Genomic DNA, 25,042 nt, shown 5'->3' on the forward strand with positions numbered 1-25,042 from the left:
GACTAGCTACAACTGACCAACTTTTGAAGGCAGGGAACAGTTGCTGCTACAATTGACCAAATGATGGCTAATTCCTTGCTTTTAAAATTTACATGGAAAAAACATTTTTTCCTCAAAATTCAAAGAAAACAGATTACCTTTCAGGCACCAATTGTTCTGTATAAATACTAAGCAAATGAAGAAAAAATATACAGTCTCAAATCAATGTTCTACAACTATTTGAAGTTGCCACCACAATAAGAAACAGACATCTATTTGGTCCTCCAAAGCTGTCCTTTAGCGGTAACTTCAATAACACATGCACCTTCATCAAAGAAAGCCGACTACAAACTTCAATACAACAAAGAACCTTTCATCAAAGGGAAGTCAGCACCAAACTGAAATAAAAGCAATATAATCATCTATGGATTGTTGCATTTTCAAAGTGACTGGAACATATTTAATTTGCTGTGAAAGTTTCATTTTTGCAGGAAAACAATTTGTTTTCAGTTTCTACCAGTGGCAGTATAAAACAAAAATTCAATTTCCAATCTTTTGAAACTATAGATATCTGGCTGTCAAGTTAACTGAAGATGTGGTATCTTGAAAATTAAACTTCTTAACTTGTTTACATTTTCATTTCCCTATGAATAGCCTCATCCTACAGGTAGCCTGGGCAATTTAAGTACATGTAAACAACTATAGCCACATGCTATCTGTGACAGTTGTAGTGAATTGTTTAGTGACAATAGATTTAAATGACTAAAAATATTTTGTATATTTGTGTCTTCTACATGAATTTTATAACACATGATCTAGATTCAAATTCTTGGATTTATTATATACATGTACAGTATGTAATGGATTATGGATTGTACTACACAAATGAAGTTGATATACAAGTTTTTCTGACTAGCTTGCCTTCATTTAATCAAAAGCATGCATTATTGCTACACTTTTATTACACACACACAACTCTGCCATATGTTAGGTAAATGCATCATCTTCTTCAGCTAATGGACTTAGTTGGTTATAACATGGTTTGGTATATAACAAGGTTGGGTTCTATGGACCCCAACCAATATGTCATAGCGGGATCACACTGTATAGCTTTGGCTATTAAAAGTACAAAACTCTTTGCATATTTATACTTTACCAATAATCAAAGCACTGACTCACACCGCTGTCGATTTATAGTGGACAAAGTTCTGATGACCACTGTCTTTCCTCACCTGTAATGTGCACCCATCTGAAAACAGTGAATTACATAGACCCAGGTCTGTTGTCACATAATATGCCAGTAGATCAGGTGCTTTGCAATTTGTTGTGACTGATTTAAAGTGAACACTACTGACTCCAATCTGCCATCACTTGTTCTATTAATGATTTAAAGTGAATAGCGTATAACCAGATCTGCTGTCGCATAATGCACAAGTAAATCAGGGGCTCTGCCATTTGTTCTTTTAATGATTTAAAGTTAATAACATATAACCAGATTTAATTAAATATCATGATGTGATAGAAAGACCAGACTCTATGTTATTGTTGTTGTTATCAGGTTTAATGCCATTTGTCAGCACAAGATAGGCTAGAGATGGTAACTAGAATAAGTGGTGGAGGAAGAATCCAGGAAAACACCAGGAAGAACCACCAACCCACAGGAACCTACTGGCAAGTTTTCTCATGTACTCACATTAGCTGATTCTAAGACTTGAACCCACACAAACAGAGGTGAGAGGGGAGCGATCCGTAATAGTGAGAGGGCAGCGATCCATGATGGTGAGAGCTTTAGACCACTTGGCTACTTGAGGCCCTGCTCTGTCATTTACTGTTGAACGCACTTCATGCAAAGGTACTACTACTCTCTTGGGTCAAATAAAATAAATAATAGGTCACTTGGGTTTCTTAGTGTGATCACAATACACAAGCTAGGTGGGTGAGATATAATGGCTTTGAATGAAAAATACAACAATTAACCAAGATTTTTACAATCTGTCTTTTATTTACACAGATTGTATCTTGAAATATTTTAACAAACAGAAATGATCATACTTAATTGTTTCTGGAATTTCTGATTATTGTCATAGTTTTAGTTTTGTTTTAGCCCCTAAAGATTATTGTCCCGTGTTTTAAAAAAAAGCACATATTCTAAAATTCTAAACGAATCTGCTTGAGATGACCAATTCATTATGCTCAGTGCATGTGACAAAGACATCAAACAAAATAGATGAAATCCTAAGTAATGAACTGTTAGTAATATAAAGTCACTTAAAAATGATTATCAAAATATGTACACAATATAACTGAAATGAATCAATCTGCTGGAAAAGAATGTTAAGAGTTTCAATTAAATAATCATTAAATAGGTGTGTTAAAAATTAAGATCACAGTTAAATAATCTAGTGTGATGATAACATTAACATAAATTCTATTGAAATGATGCTTTCCAAACTATATCCTTCAATTATTGCTAATGAAATCTAAAAACATTTCAAATACACAATTAAAAAAAATATAGTTACAAGCAAACCCAATTAGCATATTAACTCAAACTGCATGCTAGACCTTGACACAAAATCAAAGTATTCCATTGTTCATCACACAACTGGTATATCTGCAATGTGTAAAATTATCATATCTCTGTACTATCTACAAGAAATTGTGCGACACCAGCCTTATGAAACTACTATATTTTCTGCACGTTTCTGAACATCAAAATTTTTTGCTTCTTGTTTTTAACATACAAAATACTTCATACAGTGTCTGAGAAAAAAATAATCCATGCCCAGGCAACCAAACCCACACATATGAACTTAAGTTATCCCTTAAGTCACATGGCAAAGTAATCACACTTTAAATGTACATGAATAAACAAAAATCTCTCGTAGGGACTGACACTCAACTGGGAAAAAAAGAATTTACAGGAATAACAAGATTTTCAAATTTTCTGTTATGGATTTGCTGTTGTGGTATACATACTGGATTTCTGTTATGGATTTGCTGTTGTGGTATACATATTGAATGTCAGCTTGGCACTATTTTCATTTAGGAAAAAGTGGACAACTTTTGAAGTCTTTTGGAGAAAACCTGGTCATAATGATCATCCATTCAGTGGGAGTAGTGACAACTAGATGATTTTAAAAGATACTTGTCATGACAGCCATACTGAATGTATGATTGGTACCATTTTCATTTAAAATCAGACAGGTGTCATAAGAAGTCTATTGCTGAAAACTCAATGTTGATACAGCAATCCATTTGGAGAGAAGTAGAGATAACAATATTTTCAAGTTATGACTTTCTATTCAGCAACATCAAGATTTTCAAGATCGTTGCTGTGGTCATTTAAGACCAAATGGACATCATAAGAAGTCTTTGGTGAAAACCCCAAGTCATATGACTTTGTGTTCAAGTAATTTTTTAACAAGATTTTTTAGGTGGCTGCCATGGTGCATATATTGGATATCTGACTGGAATAATTTTGTGATTTTATTTAGGGTAACAAGACATCACAAGAAGTCTTTTAGTGAAAAACTAAAATATTTTTTCAGATGGCCACTGTGGCAGCCATAGTGAACATCAGATTGACATCACTGTTATTTGGGACTAACTAGTCATCATAAGTCATTTAGTAAAATCCCCAAGTTGATATGATTATAAATTCAGGAGGAGTGTTATCTCAGATTGGCAACATTTTCATTTAGGACCAACTCAACATCATCATAAGTCTTTTAGTGAATATTAACATCCATCCAGTGGAACTGTAGCAACAACTCTGTGACCAGCACCATTTTCATTTATGACCAACTCGACCACAGGATAGTTGTTGTTGTTGGGTTTACTGCCATTTTTCAGCACATTATAGGCTATGCATGGCGGCCAGTATTAATGGTGGAGGAAGAACCCAGGAAATCCCTGGAAGAACCACCGACTAACGAGAAGCTACTGGCAAGCTTTCTCAAATACCCACATTGGCCAAATCCTAGACTTGAACCCACGCAGACAGAGGTGAGATGGCAGTGATCCGTAACAGAGAGTGCTTTAGACCACTCGGCCACTGTCGACCATATGATGAATATGTGTGTAAAGTTTCATGGTAATAATCCAAGAAGGTTAGGAGGTACAGCCATAACAAACTTGTGCTAATGGATGAAACAGACCATCCCATCAGCTCTTCTTGCCTACGATGAATAGAGTTAACAAAAACCACTTTTACTTGCCAAGTTCTTCCAGTTTATTTCAGCCCACAAAAAAATGCTAGCATACTGAAAAACACATTTGCACACATGAAGCTAAAGAATCTGTAATGTGTTTTAATCTCTATCTTGTATCTGCTTCCATGAAAATCTGCATAAACATAGTTCAGACTGGTCACGGAGTTTGCCAATATGTAAAAACCAAGTTAAAACAGATTTGACAGACTGACTCTTAACTGTAATTTTCCAATTAGCTGCATCTAACTGGTGAGAGAGTAGAAGGTCTGTCCTTAATTGTAATTTTCCAATTAGCTACAGCATCTAACAGGTGAGAGAGTAGGTCTGTCCTTAATTGTAATTTTCCAATTAGCTACAGCATCTAACAGGTGAGAGAGTAGAAGGTCTGTCCTAAATATTACTGCAAAAGAACCATTGAACTATTCTCAGTTTTGTGCAGTATAGTACCAAAAGTTGTGTGGGACTAATAGTAAACTAAATTACATTCCAATACTTATAAAATCATATCAATATACTGAAAACATTATAAAAAAATATGTTATCATCCATTGAAATTAATGCCTACATAGGCAACCAGGTGCTGCTTATAGTACTATCCACAATAAACACGCAAAAAAGAAATTTGTTAAAAAAGGGTGCAGGGTTTGAATCCTACTTTTAAGTCCATCTTAATCAGCTACCTTGGTTTGTCCTTGGGCAATGTACTTTACTCCAACTGCCTAGTCAGCACTAAATAACCTACATATATTGCTATGCTGTAAAACACCAAAGCCAAAATATTTTCAGTGGGCTAAAGAATAGTGAAATGTAATTCTTGCAATTATTCACATTTTAAATCATACATGTAACCTGTCATGGCTATTTCCAAATATAAGCAAGCCATTCCTCTACAGAGGTATGTGTCCAAATATCTTGTCTTATCACTGCAAAACTACAACTGTGTTTGAAAATGTAATTGCATAAATAAAATTCTTTTAATACAATGTCTGAAAGTCACAAGATATGAACAAATTATTTTGGGAAAAACATGTTTGGGGTCCATAATCAGTGTCCAAAGACGTACAGAAAATATGGTATGCCCTCTGTAGTTTGGAATATAAAGGGCGGCGTGGCCACACAATGCACAAGTCAGAGCAAATAATCAACTGCAGATGAGGATGAAAATGTTAATGTGATTTAATACATTCCATCATTCATACTACTGTGAGATAAGGAAATTCTACCCGAGTCAGAATTTGTTGGCAGGGTAAGGCTTTGCCAAGTTCCTGCTCACTAGCTCTAATCCTACCTGTGATTTCCTAATACCGCATCAACACACATGATGGATAATTTTTCTGTCCTTTCTCACTAGGAAATAGTGTTGGAAAAAGATAAATGATGTATTATCGGAATGGATATAGATTTTGAAATTCAAACCATTTTCTACATCAAAAAAAAAAAAATCAATAAACAACAGCACAAAAAAGTTTAGTGTACAAAAATAATTTGCAATTTTGGTGTAAACAAGAATTGCTGTTTACATCTGGCAAAATTTGTCTTCTCAATACTATACATGCAAGAAACACTGCATGGTGTTAATGACATCCTAAGAATAATGTTGCAATATACAGTGTCGTTAAGTGCACAAATGTGGGATAGACATATCACATAACTTTCTCACATGGTCAAACTGTATCATGTATCTGTATCATGTATACACAGCAATGAGAAAGAAAAAAATGTATTTTCCTCTCTAGCCATGAGTTTGAATTCTATTCTGCTACATGTACAACATTTGGAGAAAACTAATGATGCTAAAACACATCAAATTTACTATCTAAACCAAAGTATATTATTTTGACAACATATAAACTCATTTTCAATTTTCCATCAGGGCAAAAACTTAAATTCAATGTTAGAACAAAGAAAGAGATCATAAAATAAAGCAAAGGTCAGCTAAAGACCATATAAATATTACAAGAGTACAAATGACACATTACAGCAAGTAGTCATTTTGATCTGGACATTCAATTGGCACATCAAAAAGTGAACAAGATTCATGCCTTGTATCTCTGTACTGGGTCTATTCAAGGAAATGTAATTGTGGCATTCAGGCTAATTACCAAAAATACTGCACAGTAAAAGTTAACCAAATATGTGAAAATGATGCATAATATTTTCAAGCCATACCACTCTGTCTTAAATCCTGCCTATATTTAGAATATCACCCCTTATTTCAAACCGACATGTTCTTTTTAAAACTTGCCTTAACTTGTCCAGTTTGATGTCTCAGTATGCTGACTTCAGTAATAATATCTGTGGAATTCTAAATTTTACAATAATACATAATGTGGAATAATAATTATAAGAAAATACCATTAAATTAAAAAGTAAATAAAAAATTCTAGCTAAAATTACAAAGGTTATTAAATTAAGCAAAAATCAAAATTACAAACCTATTTCACATAAAGATAACTAAAATATTTAATTAAGCAGCTGAAAGGGCTCTCGAAATATCCCTAAATTAATTTTGCAAGACCCAACAGACCTAGCTTATGGTACAAGTTGACAAACAAAATTGTGTCTTGTTCACTGCTATCATTAACAGAGTTCAGTACATGTATGTCCTAATTTAAGAATAAGTGTAAAAATCGCTTAAACTTGCTGAGTATATTTTTCTTTGGGAAAATTAATTAATCAGCCTACAATATTTTATTAATGCAAGGTAGTGTGAGATTATGGTACAGTATTGTTTTCAACTGCCTACAGAACCAGTTACTGAAAAAGAGCTAAAATGTATTTTTCTTTTCTTTAGGACCAGTAAAAAAAAAATCATTGTATGGTGGTCCACCTCTTTAACAGCACTACTGACTGGCAGCCACTCATATTATATGGCTAGAATCCAACAGCACTGACAAGTCTGTCGTCAAAAGAACCCCTCAAGGATGGCCATCCCTCTAACATGGCTAGTGGTCCTCCTTCTAACATGGCCAGTGACCAGCATATTAGTGCAGATTGTAAAATTAACCCCTCACAGGCAGCCGCAAAACAGTTAAGCAATCTGATTATTCTTATTGCTGTGTGTTTCTCAGATGCTAGGTAGTGTCACTGATAATTATCAAGATGACAAAATCTAATCGCTCAGAAAAGCTAATCGTTGAGAAAAGCTAATCGCTGAGAAAAATATTATTCAGCTCAAGTCAGTGTGACATCCATTCACCAGATAGTACAATGGTATGTTATCTGTTTTGGCTTATCTCTAATAGATTATGAAAATACCTGAATGGGGTACCAGACTATATAAAAAAAAAGTTGATCACATGACAAGCTAACTTCGTTTGTAAATACTAACCACCTCATGTAGTAGCTATGAATTTTCAATGACAGAATAAGTGTTACAAAAAGCACAAAATGTCATCAGATAATCTCAGTTCAGATAGTAAAAGCACTAAATGAGTCCTTTGTCTAATACTGAGAAATTTGAGGTCAGTAAGATTGAAATAAAACATTGTCTACATATATTTAACTGTGGTCAATCGGAGAATAAAATCAATGGACTGGGATAGTTATAGACAGATGCTTGTCCCCAGATTTTAGTAATAATGTGGTTTTGCACCACAGCTGATAATTATTTACAATTCTTTTAAATAAAAGTGATATAAGTTTTATCACATTAAGTCTGTAACCTGATAACATCAAGCGATTTTTCAATGAAAATATTAAAATATCTAAAAATTAGTCATGCCTGTCATACTTTATATGTAATTATGCACACTTAAATCTTTGTAATCTCCCTGTTAAAACGCCACTCTTCTAAGGTCACTTGCCTGCTTCAGAAGGAAAAACCTTATAAGAAGTGGACCACTGTATATGAATACTGCAGGGTAGCAATATTGATTTTTGTTGTACACACTCATACCCATAATATTGCTAACAGGTACAAATATTAATGAAACAAACTTACAAAAACTACGAACAGAGAACAACTGCATTTCAACCAGGTTAGTCAGCATTTTAGTAAATTAACTAAACCAAGTATTTATTGCTGTACATTGTTGGTGTTCATCATAGGTAACTTTGATTATGATCATGTGCTTCACTGCCTCCGAGAGTAGATGTATGTTTAAAATGTTCAGAACATTTTAACTTGATGTTTTACATTAATGTCATTAAATATTCTTTTATATTTTTTTCCTTTATTTGGCTGATACTATTATAAAGTAGTACAAAAATTAAATAAGCATCTCTAATTCTTCAAGGAAAAATATTTTCTTAACCTGAAAACATAAAATATCACAAAATACTGCATGAATATGGCAAAGGATATAACAACCCCACATTTTACATACAAATAAATGTACGAAAGGCAAAATTTACATTCACAACATCTGCAGTATGGTTTAATGAGCACTAAAGAAAAAAATCCATTTTAAAAATAATTTTTGGACAAAACTAAATTTAGTATCACATAAATTGTTTTCCAATGAATTTCTAAACATACTGCTTATAATCAACATCTTTTGCATTAATGCCAAAATATTTTCTCTGAACTGCTAATTATGATAATAATTTTAATTTTCTTTTAGCAAAAATGCTACATTGACTGTTAGATCTTAATAGTTTACCCTACAGTTTCTTTTACTCTGTAATATGTTAGTTCACTCCAGATCATGCAAAAATGAAAGCAATTCTAGTATGGTTGCAGAACCATCACTGACTTTATTCAATACATTCAGCAACTGGTTCTGCTTGGTAAAAGGTTCCAGGTGGCTAGATAGTAATATCTGTGGCTATTCAAAGATTATGTCTCTGTTTATCCATAAAAAATACGACTCAATAATGTGACACTACCTAAACATGGCAAAGCTAATTACATACATTGGTAACTTTTTTAAACAATCTAAACTGTTAACCAATGTATCTCAATTTAAACCCACTGAAATTTTGTTTTCCTATGTTATCTTGTATGGACTCTTGCTACAGAAGACAGCTGTCACAAAAAAGTATAGTAGCATCAACCAAAACAAGGAAAAAATGAGAGATAACTACTTGAATTTATTTTTTTAAATAAATGTAAAAAATTTCAATAGGTTGTAAAAATCTTTCCAAAGAATATTCATAAACTAGATGCTTATGGATAGTAAGTGGTTTGAAATAATGGCTGCAGTAAATTTTTCTACTTAAGTAGATAAATATTAAGACAGGAAGAGTTAAAAGACAAAAAACTAGTTTAAATCCAATTTTAAAAAATAAACAATTCACAAAATCTGTTAAAATAAGACGGTAGAGCTGAACAGATCAAGTACTTTGGCTAAAACTGAAGGTTTCCTGAAATTTTTTGCAGGGTCATCTTTAGTAGGTAATTTGTTACAAAAACAGCTGAATATATATGTTAATGATCTATTAAGTGGCAAAACATTAAAGAAAACACAAATTTTTGCTTTAATTTATATGTAATGTTTTAGCATTTCCTTTGCGTCTTAACAGGTAATATGCTGTGGATGCAGCCTACTTTTCTTAAAAATGCTGAACATGTTTTATCTTGCCACAATCAACCTGCAGAGATGTTTCCAACATGGGGCTTTTATATGACACCATTACAAGGATTGAACATACCAAATGTACATAAAATTTACGAAACCTGGACATGAACATGTGACCTGACGTACTATTCTTTAAATTGCTGCTTAAAAATGCACAAGACATATAATGATATCACAGACTTCAATGGTTTGCAAACTGTTCATAAAATTCTTATGCTAATCAAACAAATGTGTTGATAAGAGCTTTAATACCCTGCTATAGTGAGACTTTGACATGGAAAAATGACCAGAAGAGTTTTCTGCTCCTGAATCTGTTTTTTTTTTTTTTGGCTCAAGAGAAAATAGAGCATACAGATGTTGATCCCATCCTACTAACTGCAATGCAACGGATTCCACATCACTGAAATTAAAAGATAAAGAAAATCTTGTATTACAAGATATGCATGGATACCCTTTGAACTAAAGGATCACACAAACTTCCTAGATGTCAGACAAATATTAAAAGACAAACAATAATTTGCCAACTATTACTACTGTAAAATAGGTTACTGCAGCCATACCGACTTATCAAAGCAGATCTGATGCCTTCATGAGATACCACAAAATATAAACAAATTTAAGAAGTTATAACGTTAAAATTTCCCATCAGCATATAAAGTGATTCATTTTACTTTCAACTGAAATAGGGGACCCAAGTGGCCAAGTGGTCTAAAGCACTCTCCATTACGGATCACTGTGATCTCACCTCTGTCTGCGTGGGTTCGAGTCTAGGATTCGGCCAATGTGGGTATGTGAGAAAGCTTGCCAGTAGCTTCTCGGGGGTCAGTGGTTCTTCCCGGGGTTTTCCTGGGTTCTTCCTCCACCATTAATACTGGCCACCATGCATAACCTATCATGTGCTGATGGCATTAAACCCCACAACAACAACAACAACAACATCAACTGAAATAAATGCCACAATAAAATCTCTGATCTTTACATACTAATATGTGAGACATCTAGAAATTACAGTTTAATTAAAACATATAGGAAAATTTGTGAAGTACTCGAAACATAGGTTTTGATTCACATCTCTTTAACATTATTAAAATTGTTTTAATTGTGCTTGTGCTTTTACAAAAGAACCACAGGCACCTATAGCAAGTTTGACACTGAAATTGGTTAAAAACCATGTAAATATTATGTTCTAATATATTGCTCTTTAGATAAACTTATCATAAGGGACAAGGTTCATAACTTGAGAAATTGCAGTTGCACACACAGCCTTGATTTCTTATTGGTATTTGTGTCTAGTTGTCATAATTGTTATTTTCACTAATTTATGAGTCAGATATGGGAGAAATTAAGACAGAGACAACATCAAAATGGTCAGACATTGTTTTGCTTGCCCAAGGTCGCTGGTATTTTGAAGACTGTGCATCTTTTTATTATTACATTGTCATACTAAGTAAAGATCCCAACATACATTTATTTATTATAATAAATAATTATTTTTCACAAAAAAAATATCAGTAACTTGCACCTGAAAAAAGAATTCAAACTGTCTCAATTTCCTCCAAACTGTGTGCTAAATGATCCATTTTGGTCAAACCTTCATCCTAGAGAGTTGGGCACCATAAAAAGGAAGATATGCTGATTTGTCAAAAGGAAATGGACAATTCTGAGGTCAATACCGTAACTAGATTTTGACCAATCAGCTGTTCTCTCTATATTATGTACTGTATGAAATGACTACAATAACATGTATTATGTAAACATTGGTGGGAATCAGCAGGTCACTTAAAATACTAATTTTGAATATAAGCTGGCAACTTTTTCCTTATGAAAATAATTACATTCTTACAGAAATATCTGCAAGCACCATCTCTTTGGCATGAAATTGTGTCAATAAAACGAAAGTCCAGAAAATACTGGTTACCTCTGGCAACTACACTGCCTGACCAAATGAAGAATAAAACAATATTTTGATTTTATCGGTCTCTTCACTTCTCAGAGGTCTGACTCAAAAAGACATCTGACACCTCATTGAAAGGGAATCTTTCTTCACAACAGAATCGCATATAAATTATTGAAAATTATTACTGAAAATGCCAACACCATTTCAAAATCGAGGGCTAAGTATTAAAATGCATCATAATATGTTCATAATATTTGCCCATTTTAATATCAAGCTTACACCAGGTACCCGTGAAGAAGAAAAAAGTTGTTTCCAATGTACCATGTTCTAGACTGACAACAAGTAGGTAAATTAGGCATAGGTTATTTATAACTGACGCATGCCAAATGTTGAAATGTGGTGATAGTTAACAGTAGAAAATACACTCAGATTTATTCTCTGGGTGAGAATCTGCATCTTCTTGGGCGATAAATGATTATGTAGTAAAGTTTTACTCAGTCCAGCCAATTCTCACCTGATCAGGTCAAGTGGCTTTCCTTAAACCTGTCATTTGAATAGTACAATTTTGTATAATCCTTTGGCAAAACTGGTAAATTGTCTGAAATAGATGAATTTTCTAGAAGTGGAGACTTATTTTATTACAATAGTGATCAACTCAGAAACTTAAGAAGCAAGAGGGAGAATTCCAAGTTGTGTCAGGAAGGCTTTTGACCATAAAAATGTGTGCCAAACTAAAAAATAATATAGGAATGGTCCAGGCACACCATCAATCTTAAGTTCTGTCACATACAGTATGTAGGTGAGATCATAACATGGTTTACATATGTGGTACCTGAGTGTCACATACTGTTACAAATTGTTAATAAAGTTCCTAATTTTTCAACTTATCTGCTTGAATTCTTAATGGAACTTGTGGAAGAATGCATGTGTATATGTTGCAATGGCTTGTGAACCTTACTGTATATACTTGCCTGTAAGTTGAGCCAAACTGCAAACAACAAACATATTGATCTGCCACAGCATAATGTGCCTGCAGATCAAGGTCTGTGTTTTTTTATTCTACTGATTACTCCTAACAAACAGCACAGACCCAGATGCACCAGCAGATCTGGGTCTGTTTGCAGTTGGTCTTATAAGTGAGTAAATATGGTACCTTGTTTATGCAGTATAAACTGATGTTTAAAAATTGTGGGATCATGTGGTTGTGAAGAAATGGGATAACTGTGATAACTGTGACAGTTTTTGTACTTTAAATACATACAAATCTTGATTCTGAAGTCCATAAGACATTTTGGATTTTGAATACACTTGTGTGAACTGTATAAAAGTGAATATTTCTTTATTCTTTCTACTGAAGTTTGATATGTTGCAACATACTACTGACTTAAGTTATTCATTTATTCAATGACTATCAGAGATATTATAGACAGCTTGTCTACACTAATTAAATAATTAATAAAGCGAAATATGTAAGTGTAGTTAATGTTATGCTTAGTAACTCTAACGCCTTTTTTCAGTACATGACAGGCTATACATGGTGGTCAGTATATTTGGTAAAGGAAGAATCCGGGAAACCCCTGGAAGAACCACTGACCACAGGAAGCTATTAACATGTGCTCTCACATACCCACATTGACCAAACCTGATACTCAAACCCTCAAACTGAGATGAGATGTCATTGATCTGTAAAGGCAAGCACCTCAACCCACTCAGCTACCCAGGGCCCCAGTCAATATTGTATATTTATAAAAGACATCTATGTCTGTGTACATGTTGTTGTGGGTTTAATGACATTTTTCTGCATAAAATATTCTATACATGGTGGCCAGTATAAATGGTTAAAAATGAACCCAGGAAAATCACAGTGAAAACCACTGACTAATGGGGAGGTAATGAATAATGTATGTATGTGTGAAAGACAGAAAGGGTATGAAGATTTCCTCACCTTGACAAGCTGTATTTCATCTTCACTGAATTTTGGAGGTGCCATTCTAGAATATTTTAATCGTAGTAGGTCTCCAACTTCATCAAGGATATCTAGGGCCTAAAATGTAAAAAGAGCTATGAACATATTGATTAAATTCCTATCATTTATATAAACTGAGCAAATATTGTATGAATTAAAGTATTTTGTTTCAACTGATTTCAAAGGCACTTTTCACAATACTGGCTATATCATGCCAAGGAAATGGGAGTTAAGTGCCTTTCCTAAGGTCACACTGAGGTAGCCAATCAGGGATGACCTGGGTAGATATAACCTGCAATCCTTGGATTACATATCTGACATGTTACCAATGGACCAATGTTGACTCTGAGAACTGATAAGATAAAATACACAATTCTGCAATAAACATTTCATTTTCATTCCCTTTAAAAACAGAAATAATGAAAGGCTCAAAAGCCAGTCACATCATCATAAACCATAATTGGTGAAACTAGGATAAATTATTTGATCCAGCATTTAAAGTCAATTATGTTTTTTTTGAGGGAAAAAAATTAAGACATTTTACCATAAACACTGATGCATTGACTATATCCAACAATGGAATACAACAATGGGCAGACCATGTTATGTCAGTAAGTTATTTTATTCCACAAACATATGAGTATTGGTGGAATGTATATATGGCTGCCAAAATTTTGACCTTTCAAAAATATATAAAGTCAGAAAACTCCTATATTACTGACAACATGTAATATATTTAGCATAATTTTAACATAATAGCAGTTTTGCAAAAACAGAAAATTCAGCAAATTGGCTACATTAAATTTTCTTAGACAGTTGATACCCAATTTTGTACATTGAGTTTTCTTCACAAAATCTATTAATATTTTGTGCTGTATGTAGATCATGTTTTGCAGCTCAGAAATCTTGGAGACTAGAAATATCTGGTAATGTATTAAATATTGCTTGCACAAAATCATACTTCAGTGCTATTTGCAATATGGTAAATTTAAACGGCTTTCAAGTTATAAATATACAAATAATTTACCATTTGGAACTTTTCCATGCACAGTATGTACCTACCTTGTCCAGCATTTCTTTGGTGTGAGCTGCTGAAAGGCAGAATCTGGCTCGAGATTCACTGATTGGTGTTGCTGGGAATCCAACTACCACGATTCCCATTCCTCTGGCTAAACATTCCCTACTAAGAGCACTACAAGAAAGATGAGGCCCAAGAGGGCAAGATAATATTCATCTATCTTACATAACTTAACAGCTGACCATTTCACCAAGCAAGTAGAATTGGATGAACACAGCCTATGTAAAGTATCTCCCATACTGTATATTATGCTGATACTACCTCTTTTACTATATTCTAGTAAAAAAACAAATTTTTCTTAAATATATGACTATTTACAAAATTTAATCAGAAATACTGTTGCTGAGTGTTAACAAGATCAATAAATTAGTGCAAAGAAAATCATTATTCTGCATAATTTCTTTCATAATCATATTCAGCTAAGATTATGTTGACATAGGCCTAATTACTAAAAAGTCTGATTAAAATCCTATTGTTTAATGTAAAAAAGTAGTTCTAAAGTGGCTGAAAAAACATCAGATGCATGATCACCTCATAAATATTGCTTAGATCTTATTCAACATTGATGATATCTGCCTGTTCAGCAAGTTTGATAAAATCAGGTCACAAATACAGTCTCTCATGGTGGTCAGAAGCTCAGCCAATCATATGCAGTATCACCTCATAAACATGCATATATAACATGTTCATAATAAAACATATTAAATATATATTTCTGATATAAGCCTATTTGCCAATGATCAGCAATGCAGTCACAAAAGTGTTGACAAGCTCAACAAATTAGATTCAAAATCACATCATTAATATGCATACATATTGATCATAACTCATTAAAAATCTAGAAAATGTATGCCTATTTACCAAGCTTGATTGAAACTGGAGCAGAAATACTGTCTTTAGCACAGCAACAAGCTCAGCCAATCATATGCCAAATCTACTTATTAATATGCACGGATACTGCAAACTAGTGAACACATTCAAGGCCTTGATCATATAAGCCTATGTTCAAAGTATGATCAATCAAATCACATATGACTTCATGAGTGGTTACAAACTCTTTCACTTAGATGCAAAATCACATTATTAATATGTATGGATCCAACTCGTTAGCAGAAAATGTCCATCCTCTTGACGATATAAGCATACTGTCAAAGTCTGAATCTGGATCAGAAATATGACTTTTGAGTGGCAGCCAATCAGAAGCAAGATGACCTCATTATTATGCATAGATCTCGATTATTATTAAACCCATTCAAGATCCTAAAGACCATACTTCAAGTATGGTCCAAATCCAATCAGAAATATGGCTTCCACTGTGGTAAAATGTTCAGCCAATCAGATGAAAGATCATCTCATTAATATGCATGAATCTTGCTCATTATTGAACCTGTCCAAGATCTAAGTGATAATTATAGGTTACTGCATCTGTATGGGAAAATATGAACAAGTTTTTTAGATGGAAATTCTGCACGACATTGGGTACATGCATTTTGTTAGACCTAATCAGCAGAACTAAGAACACAGAACCTAATCTGCCATTGCGTTATTTGATGGCAAATCTAGGTCTATGCAGTTTGCACTTGGACATGACTTGTAAGGGAGCATATATTTGTTATCTTTACTCCAACATAGGGGATTATCAAAGTGCACAAATTAGCAATTGCTACCCACTTTGATGTTTAAACCTAATTCATGTAATAGTGAAAACATCAATCAGAGCATTTCATGAAAGTAACATGGTACCAACATCCAAGAGTCCATCATTGCTCACTCATTGGTATCACATCCCAAGCATAACATATCACTTATAAAATGTCACTACTAATCACCTAACATCTGATACATGCTTCCAGAGACCCATCTTTGTTCCAAAAATTATTTGAATTTAAATCATACAAATCTTGCTTACAAATTTAACTAAGCTTTTAAGCTCACAGTCACCAACATTTTATAATTTACAATATTCAACCATATCCCAAACTAATAATCCAAGCAAGTTATGTACAATATTGAGCAGCCACTTGAAACATAATTCAAAGCAATATTGTGTTTTTATAAACTGATGATAACATATCATTTATACTGGAAATGAAGCAAAATGATCTCTACAAAACATTGTCAAAGGCAATCTATTTTCATATATGAAAAAGAAACGTGTTTTTAGAAACATGTGATATTTCCCCAGAGATGAACTCTCAATATATTAAAAGGCTTAATACCGTATTTCATGTATTTTTTCGTAAAAGAAAAAATAATTAATAATTTCAGTGTATGAAAAATTATATGTAAAATAAATAATTATCATTCTGTGGTACTGAAGGTGTTCGAAAAATAAAGGCATCATACCTGAACAAGTTCTATGGAACAAAAACAAGTTCTACAGAACACACCCTACTCAACAACCAGTACAAATGTACAAAATAAACATATATTTTCGGTCTCATTCTGCTCTCAACTCTAGAATCAAATTACTGTACAATAAAAATAAAAGTACTCAAAAAGATTTTTGTTTTGTTTTTAAAGAGAGAGAGAGAGAGAGAGAGAGCATGTCTCAGTGTGCAAGCTCATCTGCACTTATAGCATATTTCTTTGTAGCTGTTATGGTGTGTAATGTTGGCAAAACGATTAAGATGGCTTGAACATATATGGATATTATTTATTGGTAAACTGTATGCAATGATATGAGTCCATGTTGTCAAGAAACAAAGTGCAACTTGTATTCTTACAGCAACAGCAGCCTCATTTTCAATAACAAAACAAAATATAAAGAACTTAAAAACACACTTTAGTTAATGCGCATGAGCATGTGTGTGTGTGAGAGAGAGAGAGAAAGAGATAAACAAAATTTTGTCAGCATACAAGACCGTATTTATTCAGAGCAGTTTTTATCTGTAGCTTTTGCAAAGAAGAAATAAGACTATTTCCAGGTACCTGACAATTATGATAATCCTCATGTATTAGGACAAAACTATATTCCATTATCAACAAACACCTCTAAATCAACAATTCATTCTTGTTTTAGTTATGACATACATGTACATTGTTACAACAACCACATGGCTATGTAGTGTTATTTACGCGCTAATTAAATAGGCTTAGAGTTATTCCAGCTGAAGCCAGATAGAGGGCAAGATTTCACAAAAGAGGTCAAATCAGCTAGGCTACAATTAGGGAAATGAGGCTCTCTTTAGGGAAATGAAAATCCGTCAATGTGCTATTGTCCATACAACAGATGTTGTAAAGACCACCGAACATACATATTACTTGTTATTCCAACTCGCCAATAAAGATAACAATAGAGGGGTATATTATAAAATAGATTCATTACAAAATGTTAATTATATCCAAGTCAAAACAGTACAAGCATGTAAAAGAGTGTATCTGTATGAATTGATTAACAGAATCCATGACTTTCAAATTGACAATAGAAAATAACATGGTTTTTATCATTTATTTTTGTATGACTACAATGAAATAATAAGACTAGTTCATTACTGGTTTGTATCTTCACTTTAGCATCTACTCAGATATAATTTTTGTTGGATAAGAAAACACAACGGCTTCTGAACTCATTTAAAAACGCACATGATGTTTTTTTTTATGGTGGTGGACTTAATAAGGAGAACTAATTAACAATAATTAAGGAATATGGTCTGTGAAGGACTTTGTCCAGATGTTAATAAACACCAGCAGATATCCTAGTGACCACAAGAGAGCTTATGCATCAATCATTGTATTTTCTCAGCAATAATTCATTATTAATTTTTGTAAAACCAAAATGGCAATACGGTATCTTCAATCTTTTTTGCAAACGTAAATCTTCTTAGTAGAAATGTTATGTCCTTTAAATTAAAGGATTTTTCAAAAAAATATGAAGTGATATGTACAAAAAAATTTGACACATTTAAATAATTATTAGTTTGATAACTGGACTGTGTACGAAAAATTAAAGGGCATGAAAAAATACATGAAATATGATTTATCATATGCCCCAAACCAGGATTTGACCCTAGGGCAGGAATGCTAATGGGAGTAAGGGAATACAAGATATTTTTTTATAATCTAAATGTAGTGTGAACTGTGAAAAAGAACTATTGAAATAGAAAATGTGGACCAACCCTTTCAAGCATTGTGAACCAACCTAACCAAGAATACAAGTTGTCGACCAACCCTTTCAAGCATTATCGACCAACCCATCCAAAAATACAAGTTGTGGACCAACCCATCCAAGACTACAAGTTGTGGACCAACCCATCCAAGAATACAAGTTGTGGACCAACCTAACCAAGAATACAAGTTGTGAACCAACCCATCAAAGAATATAGCACAAGTGATGGGCAATGATGTCAATAAGTTAGTGACTTTGGAGAGAATTTCCTGAAGAAAACAAAACCGATGACAAAGTTCATTCAAAACATAACCTGTCTCAATTAACCATGAGCTCATCATAGAGATATAACCTAAAGAGGAGCAGTGGTTTAAGGAGAAAGCAAATACATGATCATATACAATCCAAAATAGGAAGTGGTTTAAGGAGAAAGTTGTTGTTGTTGTTGTGGGGTTTAATGCCATTTTTCAGCACACGATAGGCTATGCATGGCGGCCAGTATTAATAGTGGAGGAAGAACCTGGGAAAACCCAGGGAAGAACCACCGACCTACGAGAAGCTACTGGCAAGCTTTCTCACATACCCACATTGGCCGAATCCTAGACTCGAACCCACGCAAACAGAGGTGAGATGACAGTGATCCGTAACGGAAAGCGCTTTAGACCACTCAGCCACTCGGAGAAAGCAAATACATGATCATATACAATCCAAAACAGGAAGCAGATTAAGGAGAAAGCAAATACATGATCATATACAATCCAAAACAGGAAGTGGTTTAAGGAGAAAGCAAATACATGATCATATACAATCCAAAATAGGAAGTGGTTTAAGGAGAAAGTAAATACATGATCATATACAATCCAAAATAGGAAGTGGTTTAAGGAGAAAGTAAATACATGATCATATACAATCCAAAACAGGAAGTGGTTTAAGGAGAAAGCAAATACATGATCATATACAATCCAAAATAGGAAGTGGTTTAAGGAGAAAGTAAATACATGATCATATACAATCCAAAATAGGAAGTGGTTTAAGGAGAAAGTAAATACATGATCATATACAATCCAAAACAGGAAGTGGTTTAAGGAGAAAGCAAATACATGATCATATACAATCCAAAATAGGAAGTGGTTTAAGGAGAAAGTAAATACATGATCATATACAATCCAAAATAGGAAGTGAATCAGGTGAGGGATTATCATTATTAATTATTAAAGAAAAAAAATTGAATCAGAAGTGACTCGTTTCATTGCACCATCCTGGGGCATAGCTTTGGTGGAGACAACAGTAGTATAGAGAGAAAAGGAAGATTGGAATCCTATAAAATTCAAATTTTTAAATGAATTGGGTAAATGTTTATTGAAATTTAAGAGATGAAATCAAAACTTTTAGGAATTTCAAAATGTCATACATATTAACCCAATGACCTGACCTGGTGGCTTGACCCTGGGGAAGAAGTGGTAACATGAGATGGGTAAATCTGTGATGTGTATCACATTCACAAGACAAAGTCAAGTTAGTAAAAGAGTTCTTAAAATGTAAGTCATATAAAAATTGTAAAAAAAAGAGTGTTCTATATGTACTCTTAACCCTATGGTTCCACTAAGGGACAGAATCAAGGGGCACAAGTGGTCAATCTATGAGGCCTGTGTGTTGACATTATAATCCATACATGAAGCATCTTGGTTAAGGCAGTGATGAATCTAGGTTCCCAAGGAGTGCAGACATTCTGCTTCCATGTTTTCCAATCTGGGGGACACACAACATTTCAAAAGAACAAATAAAAAATACCAGATTGTACTTAGTAAATTAGTAATCGTAAACAAAAAAGGGTAAATAATCTTATTTGTGTTGAAAGTTTTGACACCTTATCTTTCTATTACTATCACATTTTCTTTGGGCATTTACATTATTGTAACAAATGAGTGCTCAAGTAATTAATAAAATCATGCATGAATGCCATATATAAAAGTCAAACTGCAAACAACAAAGATCCTGATCTGCCACAGCATAATGTGCCTGTAGACAAAGGTATGTTTTGTTTGTTCTATTGATTACTACTAAAAACTGCACAGACCCAGATCTGCCAGCACATTATGTGCTGGCAGATCTGGGTTTGTGCAGTTTGTAGTTGGACTTGACTTATTTAAGAGTATATACTGTACCTGGTTCACATGAAAACAGCTGTACTATGGAATTTTCCATTCTGGATAAAGTTCTTATTTAACATTGTTCAATCATTATCTACCAGTATTTATTGTAACTCCTATCTTTTCACCGAAGAAATTTTCTCAATTGACATTATTGAAACCTCAAAAACAATTTACACTTGTGGCCATAGCGGTTTTGTACTGCAACCAGGTCCTGGTAGACTACTATAAACCTTGAATGTTTCAATTGCCAAATATATTGTTTTCAAATGGACAGTAATTGTCATCTGAAACATTTTAGTGCCTCTGGTGACAGTGACAAGATATGGACTTGTAGGAAGATTTTTCTTATGAAAAAGTATGCCAGTGTGGTGTACCAGACTCAACAAACTGTGTGTGTGTGTGTGATTTGGATTTTAACGTAGCTTTAACAATTTTTCAGTCATATCGCTATGATGTCTGCAGTGTGGCAGTTTACAGTGATGTCTAGCACTGGGGCATCATGCCACAGACAGGTAGCATGATGTCCCACCCAGTCACATTATCCTGGCACCAGGACGACCAGTCCTAACCTATTAATGCTGAGCACAAAGTGAGGAAGCTGTCAGTACCATTTTTTAAGTCTTTGGTATGACTCGGCTGGGAATTGAACCCACGACCTCCAGCATCCAAGGCAGATGCTCTAACCACTAGGACACTGAAGTGGTGGGGGGGGGGCAGGGGAACTGCAGTCCTTAACATACAATCCAACACTGTTAAGTGGTTATGAAAATCCAAAGGAAGAAATACTTATAAAAAATGTGTCCCCAGTAAGAACCGAAGGACAGGAGTGGTACTGACAGAATGTGGCCATGTGATGTGTTCCAAATGAGAGGTGAATAAATTAAGGAGTTACGGAAAAATAATAAAATGTGTCCCTCCAAGTTAATTCTTGATCTCAGAGCCCCCCTGCCAGTGGCAGAACCCTGGGTCAGAAGTGGTACTTAAGGAAGGGGAATATGTAAGGATATATTCCAAATATGAAGTGAACTGAATAAAAGGTTATGGAATATGAGTCCCTCAAAGAAACTGATGATCAACTGACTTAAAAGAATTTCCAGGAATCCAAGATAGAACATTTCTTTGTTTTAACTGCTGAGCATGGAAACCATACCAATTTCAATCTATCTTGCCCCTATTGCGGTAAGACCAGAGCATACAAATTTGCTTGAAAAAAAAGAAAACAGAGGGAGGGTGTGTGATTTGGAATTTAACACATCATTAAAAAATGTCCAGTCATATTGCTACGATGTCTGCAGTGTGGCAGTTTATAGTGATGTCAAACAATGGAGCATCATGCTGCAGACATGTAGCATCATGTCCTACCCAGTCACATTATTCTGCCACTAGGCCAACCAGTCCTAACACTAACCTCTTTTGCTGAGTGCCAAGAGAGGCAGATGCTAGTACCATTCATAAAGTCTTTGGCATAACTTGGCCAGGATTCAAACCCTCAACCTCCCACATCTGAGGCAACCGCTCAAACCACTTGGGTCACCAGAGTGGTTGGAATCCAAGATAAGAACATTTCTTTGTTTTAACTGCTGAGCGCTGAAACCATATCTGATATTCTGCAGCTATATCAAGCCTTTTAAATTGGCCTCTGTGATGACCATATTGGATGGAATTAAACCATTTTAATTTTGGACCAACCAGACATCATTAGAGGTCATTTGGTGAAGACCCCTTGTCAATATTTCCATCCATTCAACAGGAATAGCAATAACAAGATATTCACAATGGCCATACTGGATTTAAGATTCAAGCCATTTTCATTTAAGACAGGAACATGCAGTTTCCTGCAGGGTGTGGGCCAGATAAATGATCTTATAAATAGGTGGATAAAACAAGGTTGTGGGCCAGATTCTGCCTGTAGGCCATAGGCTGCACATCCTTGATTTAGGACCAAATAAATATCATAAGAAGTCTTTAGGTGAAAAACCCTTTTCAATATGGTTATCCATTCAGGAGGATAATAAGATTTCCTAGAAGGTCACCATGGCAACCATATTTGGAAGTTGACTGACACCATTTTTGTGTAGGACCAACTAGCCTTCATAAAATGTCTTGGGTGAAAACCCCATGCAGATATGACCATCCATTAAGCAATAGTGTAAACATGATTTTCAACATGATCACAACAATACTGGAATCAGATCATCATTATTTTCATTTAGGATCAACTAGACATTATGAGATGTATCCTGGTGAAAACTTCAGTGATAGGACTTTCCATTCAGGAGAAGTTGTAATAGGACATTCAAAATGAATGCTATATTGATACACTGGATGTCTCATCAGCACCATTTTCATTTAAGACAAACTAGACAATATTTTGGGGTGAAAACCTCAAATCGGTATGACCATCTAATCACAAGAAAAAAGCTCCTGGGTTCTGCACCTCAGTAAGGTAATATGGTCAAAAAATAAACTGAGAACACAATTTTGTTAAAGCTTTTTTTCACTGTTTACACTTCATGGGGAAAGAGTGATACTGAGATACGGTAGTATAGTAAATGAAATTCTATTCAAGATAAAAGCTAAATTCAGTACAAGGTTACTGATAAAAGCTAAAACCGCTCCGGTGGCCTAGTGGTTAGAGCATCCACCTCGGATGCGGGAGATCATGGATTTGATCCACGGCCTAGTCATACCAAAGACTTACAAAAATGGTACTAACAGCTGTCTCATTTGGTGCTCAGCATTAAGAGGTTTGTGTTAGGACTGGTCGGCCTGGTGTTAGGATAATGTGACTGGGTGGAAGATCATTCTACATGTCTGCAGCATGATGCCCCAGTGCTAGACATCACTTTAAACTGCCACACTGCAGACATCGTAGCGATATGACTGAAAAACTGTTAAAGCTATGTTAAAAATCCAAATCACACAAATACACACACACATAGAAGCTAAATTCACTAAAAGGTTACTAATAAAAACTAAATTCTGTAAGGTGTAACTGAACTACAAGTGCCTGAATAAACTTTAACTAAAATGTGTCATTATAATTCTTGACAACATGACCCAACCCAGGGGCATAACCTGGGCCAAAAGTGACAAAAGTGGTACTGAGAAAATAGGAGAATGCAATATTTTATATTTTAAATAAATGAATTTGACTTTTGGTTATGAAGCTAAGTGATGGAAGAAATTTAATTAATGCTGTCCAAACTCAAAGATGACCAACTCAAAAACTGTGGTTTCACTCATTTTCATGGGGCAGCAATTTTTACAAATTTCATTATTGCCTCAAACCACACATTAAAAGTCATAATGATAAATTAGCCACATACTATGAAGAAGTTCTTAACCTATTTTCTTACTGTCTTTCATTCCAAATGATCAACAGAGCAATCTGATAATCATCATTTCTATAATATGGCAGACACAGATTTGTTATTTTGTATTCTTTATTTTCAATATTTCTAGGTTAATCCACGAATATAAATACCTACAAATATGCTAACTTTGACAGGCAAAACCAATAGATTTAAGTAAAAAATATAAATACCTACAAATATGCTAACTCTGACAGGCAAAACCAATACAATTAAGTAACAAATTGAGACCCATGAAAATAAACGAGACTACAGTGCTACGACCCAATTTGGGCAGCATGAATATTCCATGAAAAGAAAGTATTATCTTCTACATCACTGAGCTATGTGTGAAGCCTTAACATATATAACTACAGTGAAACCCTGCTATAACACCATAATTGGGGTCAAAATATTGGATCGCGTTAGAAGCGGGGTCGCATTAATGTGGGATTTTACAGTATTTTACTTTTTTCAGAGAACAACTCATCGGCACATGTATGTATTCATGTCTAATGTATATCATGAATAGGGTATCAACACTTTACTATCGTGCCATTGTGGCATGCAGTTCACCCATAATGGATGTAATTCCATTGAAAAAATTCCATGCAGATTTACAATATTCAATAATTTTGTCCCAGATCATTGTGTCTGAATTCAATGTCTAATATATAGCATGAACAGTGTATTAACACTATTTACTTGCCATCTGATATTGTACAGTCGGGGCTTACAATTAATCCATTGCAAAAATTGCATACTTATTTAA

General features: G+C 34.1%; 1 protein-coding gene across 1 annotated transcript in view; it reads right to left on the reverse strand.

The window, feature by feature from the left end:
* Positions 1–1,956: 1,956 nt before the first annotated feature.
* Positions 1,957–25,042, reverse strand: part of LOC149805152 (serine palmitoyltransferase 2-like) — an 87,659-nt gene continuing 64,573 nt past the window's right edge. Inside the window, exons 11-13 of the mRNA XM_089947891.1 lie at positions 14,641–14,770; positions 13,558–13,656; positions 1,957–10,115 (exon numbers count right to left, since the gene is read on the reverse strand). Of these exons, the coding sequence (XP_089804017.1) occupies positions 10,113–10,115; positions 13,558–13,656; positions 14,641–14,770 (232 nt within the window). The 3' untranslated portion in view covers positions 1,957–10,112. The remainder of the gene's footprint in view (positions 10,116–13,557; positions 13,657–14,640; positions 14,771–25,042) is intronic.

This window comes from Sinohyriopsis cumingii, chromosome 2 (genome assembly GCF_028554795.1).
Source record: "Sinohyriopsis cumingii isolate HCF-2022 chromosome 2, ASM2855479v2, whole genome shotgun sequence".
NCBI classification, from domain to species: Eukaryota; Metazoa; Mollusca; class Bivalvia; order Unionida; family Unionidae; genus Sinohyriopsis; species Sinohyriopsis cumingii.